This window comes from Falco punctatus (assembly GCF_963210335.1).
Source record: "Falco punctatus genome assembly, chromosome: 13".
Taxonomy (NCBI): Eukaryota; Metazoa; Chordata; class Aves; order Falconiformes; family Falconidae; genus Falco; species Falco punctatus.
This window is the reverse complement of record NC_137593.1, coordinates 3065696-3075746: the sequence shown is the minus strand read 5'-3', so window position 1 is coordinate 3075746 and position 10051 is coordinate 3065696. Positions and strand designations below refer to the sequence as shown.

The window sequence follows — 10051 nt, the reverse complement described above, 5'->3', positions numbered from 1 at the left end:
ATGGTATCAGCTGTCATACTCTTCTCAGGTTGGTGTATGAGTTTTGTCAGCTTTCCGACCCCCACTCTGCCAGCTGGCTGAAAATCACTCCAGCTCATTTGCAGCTCAGGCTCAATGCTGACTTGTTTATATTCCAGCAAACTTCTGCTCACACAGTCACAGCTTGTAATTTTCATTGCTCATCAGTTAGCAGAAACAGACCACTTACAGAAACGGGTCAGGGAAAGAGAACGCACGGGTTTTGCCATTAAAACGCTGACTAGGCAAACTCTACTATCAGTTTAATAATTGAATTCCCACTTTGGTTCCACTTCACCTGCGAGCCCGTGAACGTAGCCGGAGATTGCTTGCTCGTCATGCAAGATTATCCCCCAGAAAAACCACAGCACCATTTTGCGTCCTGGCCGCCCGGGGGTGTCAGCCGAAGCGGGGAGCGGGGCTGGTAGAGTCCCCCCGACTTCTGGAACACGGTCAGCCGCCGCCGAGCGCTGGCTGCCGCGGCACTGCCCGCTGCAGGCCGGGCTGCGCTGCTGCTCCCGCGGCCGCTTGCCCGCAGCCGCCCGCCTCTCCCCGGGCCCAGCTCCACGGCCCCGCCGCACTACAAGCCCCAGAGGCCTCCGCCCCGCCACCGCCCCGCCGTGCCGGCGCCCCGCCGCGGAGGCCGCCGGGGCTTGTAGTCGGGCGGCGGGGGCCGGGCGAGGCGGAGGCGGCGGCGGTGGCGGCGCTCCGCCCCGGGGGAGGGCCGGCGCAAGGCGTGGGGGACACGGGAGACAGGTACCCGCGGGCGGCCCTGCTAGGCACCTCCTCGCTGCGGCCGGCCGGTGGCTCCGCGACGCGGCGGGGCGAGCTGCGAGAGCGGCGGAGCGCGGCGGCCTCCCGCGGGGCCCTGAGGCGGAGCAGCGGCCTAGGGGCGCCCGCGCCGGGCTCGGGCTCTGAGGGGGGCCGCGGCCGCGGGGGTGCGGCAGCGGCGGAGCCTTCCTCCACGGGCCGGGCCGGGCCCGCTCCTCGCCGCTTCTAGCGGCGCGGCTCCCCCGCGGGAGGGACGGGGCACCGCGGGGCCGGGACGCGCCGGTGGCCGCCGCCCGGCAGCGGCGGTGCGCGGAGCGGCCCCCCGAGGCCGCCGCCGGGAGGAGGGAGCGGCGGGGCGCGGGACTCGGCGCTGCCCGCCCGCCGGCTGCGCCCCAGCGGAGCATGCACTGACTCGCAGCCTCGGCTCAGAGCCATACCAGCCGCCGGGGTGCGCGTTGCATGGTGTGGGGATACACGGTCTCGATAATAAATGATAGAGGATACAATGACTTTGCTGTCTCTGCTGGGTCGGATCATGCGTTACTTCTTGCTTAGACCGGAGACCCTGTTCTTACTGTGCATCAGCCTGGCCCTGTGGAGTTACTTCTTCCACACGGATGAAGTGAAAACCATTGTTAAGTCCAGCAGGGATGCGGTGAAGATGGTGAAGGGCAAGGTGGCCGAGATCATGCAGAATGACAGGCTCGGGGGGCTAGACGTGCTGGACGCAGAGTTCTCCAAGACCTGGGAGTTCAAGAGCCACAATGTGGCTGTCTACTCCATCCAAGGCCGGAGGGATCACATGGAGGACAGGTTCGAAGTAATCACTGACCTGGTGAACAAGACTCACCCCTCCATCTTCGGGATATTTGATGGGCATGGAGGAGAGGCAAGTGCTCAGATGGAAAAAAAAAAACAAAACCAAAACCCAAACAAAAAAAGGGTGTGGGGTGTGGGGGGGGAGGATGGTATGGGGCAAGGAATGGATATGTTCTCCCCTAGCAGGTTTGTGCAGTTATCTTGAGACATTGGGGGTGGGGGGGGTGTTGTCCTTGCTTCTTGGGGGAGGGGGGAGGGAGTCTCTAGGTATTGAGAAATACTCCATTCCATTTATGTCTCATTGCCCCTTCCATGATAAGTATGGTATAAATGTGTTTATACCCCTCTGCCCTTTGCGGTAGTAAAGGTTTAATTGAAGTAAAAGCTGTTGGAGGTGGCTCTGACGTGCATGGAATAACGACGATGAGCACAAACTCCCTGGAGTCATCTTTTGTTACAGCGAAGTGTTGTGTGATCTGATTTTGGCACAGGGATGGTCTCCCCCTCCTGTCAGCCAGGAGCTGGGCTCATCTGTAGTGGTTAGAGAGGAGTCCTCTTAAAGGCAGATGTGTGTGCAGCTGTAAAGCTGGTGTGCCTAAAATGTGTCTTCACAGTAATTCCCTCTCAAGTGAAGACCAGTAAGTCGCTGAGAATGAGTAATTGCATGTAGTTTTTAAGTTATTACTGCTGTGCTGTCATATTTGTCCCCTCCCTAGTAGAAAGCCAGGAAAACTGTAATTTTGAAACTTTCTGGTGTTTAACCACTTAACTTTTTTAGGTATGGCAAATTCCTTCAGGTTGTGCTATGTAATTAGTATTAGATGGGATACTTCATTTATTACAGCTGACAGACGTTGAATCTATAGCTTTCTCTTCATTTATGATTATGGTGCTGCCACGTAGCTTTCTGTATAGCTCAAAGTACGTGTTTCATAATGGTGGAAAAGGACAAAGAATTTGCCCTTGTGTGACAGTTAGCTTTAGCAACCCATATGCTGGCTATGCGAAGCTGGAGAGAAATGTTGAAGTTTTTCATATAAGTGCTGCTGCCAAGGAGGGGTAAGGCAGCAAGAGAGCTTGGGTGTTCCTCCAGCAGCTTTTACAGAGTCCTGCCTAGAAAAGCATCAGCAGTGACCAGACACTAATGGAGCAAGAAGGTGGCAGCTGCTGCCCCTCTAAACCTGTAAGTGCTGCCTGAAAAATCCAGGCCTTAGGCACATCATCAAAAAGCTGCTCTTCTGCTGCCGGCACAGTTCTAAAGGGAGCCAGTCATCTGTCCTGCTGCTGTCTTGCAGCAGCTATTGTTTTGCCCCCTTTAAAATAATGTGAACACTGGATATTGAAAATTGTCAGCTTAATGAAAAATTCTGATTGTTTTTGAAATCTGCTTTCCTTTTTATGTCAGATTTCAACTGGGGTACAGCTGTGCCAACTCTTACTGGCATACTTGTGCCAGTTCAGTATTCCTTGGCCTTCGAGGAATGCAAGTAGAAATGTATATGTATCGCAAACTGGTATACATCTGCTGAAGGAATATTGGTTCTGATCTGTGTATTTGATACATCTGGCTCTCTTGTTCTCTGAAGCTTTGGACGGAAGGTGCTTGTGCTCTGTCTTCTGCCTTCTTTCCCTTTGTTTAAACTGATAGTTTTCCTTTTCTGAACTGCTCAGCCAAACCAAGTTTGCAGGAATATCAGTCTCGTGTTTTTAAACAGTATTCTGAGATTGTTACAGATAGAAGTATGATAGACATGCTTAGACTTCACTAAAAAAAAACACTTTCACAGTGTGAAAGGAGGATCTTATTTCTTTCGAGAATTTTGCATCATATATGTATCTTGCTCTACACTTGATTGCAAACTCAGTATATTAAATAACCCAAAACTAACACAGAGTATAGCTAAATTACAAGAATGTGCCCTATATATTTTTGTTTGTTTGTTTTGTTGTGGATGTTGGAAGTACATTCGTAGGGTATATTAATGATAATACAGGACCTGTGGAAAGCGCCTTTCTCTTTTGTGTTCCAGTTCCTTGGAACTTGCTCTAATTGACTCAGTGGCAAAGTCTGAGTATTTTATATGAGGCCTGTCATTTTGAAAGGTGACAGCAGATCTTTCTCCAAACCTTGCTTAAGTTAGTATTTGTAAAATGTATGTATCTATTATCCCTGATTTATCTTTCCCCAGGTGGTCTTAGTGGCCTTTATTCCTACAAAAACACATGCCTAATCACTGAGGACATAACTAGTTTCTAGCTTTTAGATTTTATGTAGAACTGATTAGAAGAGCATGAATTGTGTGCTGTGCATACAGCAAAAAATAATTAAAAACACTTTTTAATCTAAGCAGGTTTTGAGTACAAAAGAGGGGAGGGAGAAGAAACAGCAAAAAATAATGCTCTTATTTAATCAATAATACATAATACTAAATTTTTGGTCATTATTTGAATTGATTTTCTGGATGTTGGGGTTTTTTGTTGTTGTTGGTTTTTTTTATGGTAAGTGACTCTGTGGAACACTTTACCTACATATGTAGCAAAGCCTTTGTGGAGATTAAATTTTTCATATGGGCTTCCAGTAAATTTCTTTATGTGTATTTAAAGAACAAAGAACTGCTAATCTCTGGAGTTACACGTGAAAGAAACTGTTCTGTATAGGGAACAATTGTTTTTCCAAACAGACAATACCACAAATGAGATGCTAGATTAATTCTACCGAGCTATATACAAGGGAGTGTGTCTTCATTAATTACTTCCTGCCATATCATGTTGAAGTAGAAGGACGGAGAAAAACATGATTCAAGTAATATGTATTACTGTGTAGTGATAATTTATGAAGATATCTGAGTTTTGCTTAATTATTACTAACATTTTGCATAAATTCTCCTTTTCAGTTTTGTCATTTCCTCTTCCATCTTAAAACTTTAGCCTGAATAGGTTGGTAGCCTTTTACTTAAATTTTGTGGCTGGCTTGATGAGAAAGCAATAAGCAAAAATAATTATTAATGCTCTGTGTTACAGCTGAGAATCTGGTGTGCTGCTGCAACTACTTGTTAAAGGCAATAATATTTCAGAGAAAAAACTTGATAAATGGTGCGTAACTCTGTCTTCCTTTTATAAAGAGTTAGTTTCCTGAAGATTGAATAACAGTAGTAATGCAGAACAGGTAGTGGGCAAAGAAGTAGACCCAGAAAGAACAAAGAAAAGTTTCTGTTTGTTGTTTTACTGAATGACTTTGGCCAAAGGAGTCTTCAAGTGGTCTAACAGAATCAAAAAAGAAGAGAAGAAAGTATTTTTGTCTGTTCTCTCATCAGCTTAAAGATGGTTTGGGTGCTTCTTCCCCGCCCCTTTGCCTTTTTCGTTTATTTTGAAGTTTTGGGGCTGCCTAGACTGGAAGATTGAGAAGTAGCAAATTCCATAAATGACAAAATAACAAGCAATGAGCTTGAAAGCTGAGCAAATGAAAGATTGGATGCTTAATCAGAATGATTTATTTAACTATTTTAACTATCATTTACTAAAGTGTTCTTTTTCTCAACTATTTAAGGTTTAAGCACTCAGTTTAATGAGATCTCAGTATTAGACAAGAACAAAGTAGCTCAGCTACCATCTGCAGTTTTATGGTTATGGCTATGTTGCATATCATTGTTTTTTCCCTAACCCTATGAGGTGAAGACTTTAAAAATAATTATAGTAATAGATAGTACCTTATATGCTGCCTGTGCTTGTTTGCAGTTGTAAACTGATATGGGTAACGACGGTGGGAAATTAAAGCTCAGTAACTGTCTCATAAAAAATGTCTTGCTCTTTTTATTTCTCTTAGCCTCTTTAAATAGGAACATGGCAAGGCTTGTCCCTTATGATCTATACGTATGAATAAGAGCATTTTGCATGATATAATTGGCTCTTAGAGATGCTGATATTGTGTTACAGTATGTGAAATAAACCTTTTTGTTTTCATTCATAATGTAAGGAAAGATTGGGGAGCTTAAATGTGAAAGGAGGGAATTTGCTGTATAAATGGCTAATGTTTGTAACCACATGGAGAATCACATAACGCTTTGTGTGCCCCAGGACCTTGAAATCAGTAGCACGAACTGCTGGCAGAAGCCTCTGATTACTGATTAACTTACAAAGCCAAAAAAAAAAAAAAAGAAAGGTCAGAAGATAATGGTGAGAGATGGTGAGAGCCCTTACCAGCATTGTCTGAGACTATGGAAACATGAATGCTGAGGTGAGGCCTGAGAAGAGGGCACCCTGCCAGCTGAGTTTAAATGATCCTGCTGTGCATCCAAAATACAGGTACTTGAAAGCATGATTAATTCCTCCCGGATTCACTGTGGTGAACTTGCTGTCGTTTTCAGGCCTGCCACAACAAACAATTTGCCGTGAGGTTAGGTTGGGAAGGAAACTTCTGAAATGCTGAGTACCATGGTTATAGCTTGTGTGCATAGTCTCCTTCTTTAATGAATGAGTTGACTTGGTCCTCGATGAAGGTGAAGGGGTAAAGTGCTTTAAATTTACGAAACACATGCAGATATCAGCAGAGCAGCTGTAAATCTTGCTGTCAGAGCAGGACATGGTGTCTGTACACTTACTTTAATATCAGTTAACATGATTTTTAACCTCTTCACAAACTGATGACCTGAACTGACCTGGGTGTAAGCTGTGCTATGATGGTGAGCATCTTTTCAGGCATTGATAGGGGGAAACATTCCATTTAGTTGGAGGTGATAGTGACAGTTGCAAGATAATATTTGTCTTTCACCAAATATGAACTAATATTTTTATTTTTATGATTTTGGGATTTTTTTCATAGTTTCTGATCCTAATAGCAGAAGGTGTTTATGCTGTGTTGAAAGAAGAGAAAGCTAACAATTTTGGGGTTTTCCTAAATTTAGCTGGGTCTGCTAATTCTAATTCAAAACCTATTCCTCTGTTACTGAACTACTTAAGCAAACTTAGTGATGAAAATTTATCTATCATACTTCTGAGTAAAGGCCATTAAGGATGAATTGCTTGAGATTTTATAAAATGTAAGAATAAATCAACAGCTTTGAATTTTTATGGAAGTTATTGCAGTTTTTAAAAAGAAACTGCTGGGATGGTTTTCCCTTTTATAGTAATTTCCTTCAGTTTCTAATCTAGAATCTTCTGCAAAGTGCCTAAATGTTTGAATAAATAGTTACGTAGGTGAGGTCATGTTGATAGGCAAGTCTCAAATCTGCTTATAAATTCCACAAGTGGCCTAAAATACAAGCCAAAATGATATATAGAAACATTTCTGTCATTTTGTTTAGTTTATCCAAGTTTTGGTTCTTGGATATCATGTTACAGGGTTATGATTTTCACCCTACAAAACCATGCTTATTTGATTTTTAAGTCTGCACTATACACTCATTTGCTGTACAAAACTGTGACTTAAAATTGATTAAAATGGTGTAAAAATACATAATTGGAAGTAGGAACTCTTATCACTGCTGTTCACAGCTGTATCATTGGGTGTAGAATTGGGTCTTTTTCAATTTTTATAAAAATCAAAAAGTCAATTAATTTTAAATGTAGTCTGTCAGCTTAGCTTGGATCAGGGCTTCCATGTTTGGGCACACAGGCAGCCAACTGATTGGCACTGGTTTAATTAAATTAATTTTGATTTTTATATGCTTTTAGATTATAAAAGGAATTTTAAGTTTCTCTGTGAACTTGACTAACTCTGACTGCTCCATAGGAAGCATTTGTGTGCGTGCTTTTTATGTGTGGTCAATGCTCAGCAGCTTATCCATCGCTGTAGATGGGGAGGATATTTCACAGCTACCAAACAGGAATGTTCAGACCGCAGTTGTTAGTGCCTGACGCTTTTTAACTTGATACCCTGCGGCAGCACTGCTGTGGCAATGTCCTTAGATACATAAGCTGTCTCTAAAGATGGATCAAAGCTCAGAGATGAGCAACATCTTAAATTGCTTAAAAATGTGCTGATTTGTGCTGCTGATACTGCTTACCACACAACATAGGCAATGGTGAAGACTTGTTAGCTAGTCGTGCTTAACCTAGTGTCCAGCCTGGACAATAATAAACTTAAATACACTTTTGGGGCAGTAGGATTTTGATCAATTCTGTTCTGCATGTCAGGAACCTGGATATTTTTGCTTTTAATAGTGTGAGAGAAAGAAAATTTGGATGCTTCTGTCATGTGGAATTAGTTAAAACAGCAGATTGCTCTAGCTTTGTCTTGAGTGTCATGCTTTCAGTAGCTTTTTTGGACCAGAGTAGTATTTTTCCTTCCTCCCTGTTGTTAGAGATCCAAATATTTATGGTGTAAATTGTTCCTTAAAGCTGAGTTTTGGCTTCTGGCAATTTAATTTTTTTCAACACTCTCCAGGCATATGGATGCTTTGTTTTGCTGCTGTCTAGTTTTTGCTGGTGGACACGTTTTTCTGCAGCTCACTTGGCCCTGTAGGAAGGCCCCATATGCATTGCTGTGTTCCCCTGCACTGGGTCTGGCACCTCTTAATTTTTCCTTGCTCTCAGGACTCTTCAGCCTTGTTCCTCTTCGTCTGGCCCATCTAGCATGCTTTCTCAGCCCACAGGTATTGCCTTCACAAAACTGAAACTATGGGCAGTGGTGCCCCTTTCCCTCGGCCCCAGGAACCTTTGAATATGCTGATCTCTTCAGAAATGGTCATGTGTGAGATCTGTTGAGTTTTGTGACCCATCCCTGCTGAGGTGTTCAAGGCCAAGTTGGGTGGGGCTTTGAGCAACCTGGTCTAGTGGAAGGTGTCCCTGCACAAGGCAGGGGTGTTGGAAGCTGGCGATCTTCAAGGTCCCTTCCAACAAAAACCATTCTATGAAAGGCAGTCCAAAGGTATTTCACAGTAATGTTTCTGGGGTCTTGAGGTTCAGGGCTTGCTGTCCATTTTAAGCACAGCATAGATACAGATATATCTGGAGAAAGGAACAAAATGCTTGTATACTCCCTGTAGTCCCCTTTGGTTTGAATCTATGTCCTTGAAAGGAGAGTTTCCAAAACTAATTTAAGGGGAGCAGCTGCTCTAATTATGCACAGAAAGTCACATGCCTCTAGCTCCACTTCTTCGGTAAAACCTTAAAGTTTAAGTGAACGCACCCACCCTTTGGATCCTACTGCCAGCCTTCCTACTCTGTGCCCCTGCAAAGACACTGCTTCACCCACATGCCTGTCCCCCCTGCTGTCCAGGCAGTTTGTGACCATGCTTCTGTACTGAGCATTCCATGAACCTTACACCTTCATCTGTTCAGGGGATGCTCTGCTTCAACAAGCTGTACTCTGTTTGTCTGTGCCAGCCCTTGGGTCTTTGCACCTGGTAGGTCCTTGCGTGTGCTGGGACCCAAGCAGACCCAGGAAGAGCAGTACAGCAGCACTGGGGTGCTCAGCCTGCATCTTGGGCAGGATGCCAAAGACAAGCAGTAATGTGAGCTGTTGCTGCTCATACTGTGTGGCACATCCGTGCTGATTAGGATGATCTGCATGTTCCTAGCGTGCATGCCCCAGTTTGAAAACCTCTGTAACAAGTTCAGGAATGTATGCCCTGTGCCACTGCCTTCTGAAGTAGGGAGCAGGTATGAGTGACACTCTTTTTTTTTTTTTTCTTTAAGACAGCTTTTATAACTACAAGTTCCCTTCAGCTGATGACTTCATAGTCAGGTTCATCATCAACGTTCACCATCAGTGACTATTAATAGGTATCAGTCCAGCTGGACAGACCAGTTTCCCTGGCTCATGGGCAGCCCAAGAGATCCCCCATGTAAAAGAAGGTCATGAAGACTTAATAACCCTTTGTCTTTATTAGCCCTGTAGAGTTTCATTTCGCCCTGAAGGTAGTAAGACAACAAACGCTACAGCTACGCCAAGTCCAAAAGGAAGTTTCCATCCTGACAAAGATGTATGTACAGACAGCTGGAGCTCTCGAGGCCATTGTAAGTTGTATGCAGAATCGGTATTTGCAACAAGTTGGAGAATTTCTTTTGGGCTGTTTGTGTACTTTTACTCCTGTTGTTTAGCTAGTGTTAAACGATTCAGCTAGTGTTTTTATTAAAGCAGTTTTAACTTATCGCTGAATGGAGAGATCTCATTTGAAAGCAGCGTAGCTTAAAAAAGTTAATTTCATTGCAGTTCACAAGGAAAAAGGTTTGTGGGTGCCAGAATACTAACAGATACTCACGTCAGGGTAAGTAGGGGAGGCTGGTGAGAATGTGTAAATTGTAGTTTAAAAATCTGTGCATTTATGCCATAAGGCCTGATATTTAGATGGCAAAGCTGTTCCTGATCTGGTATAAGTGAACTATCTTGATCACATTCAAGAAATAAAAAGAACAGAAAGTACTTGTTAAGACCAGGCTTTCAGATCTAGAATAATTTGCAGACCATAAAATAATCTGAATGGAAAAATATACCTCTTTCTAC

The 10051-nt window shown here is 44.0% G+C and overlaps 1 protein-coding gene across 2 annotated transcripts in view; it reads left to right on the top strand.

Annotated features, from left to right (window-relative positions):
• The first annotated feature begins 691 nt into the window (after positions 1–691).
• Positions 692–10051, top strand: part of PPM1L (protein phosphatase, Mg2+/Mn2+ dependent 1L) — a 108561-nt gene continuing 99201 nt past the window's right edge. For both annotated transcript variants that reach the window (XR_013931691.1, XM_080409554.1), the window contains exon 1: positions 692–1678. Coding sequence is in view for 1 of the 2 variants with exons in the window: in XM_080409554.1 (XP_080265680.1) it covers positions 1280–1678 (399 nt within the window). In the remaining variant the exon portion in view is untranslated. The remainder of the gene's footprint in view (positions 1679–10051) is intronic.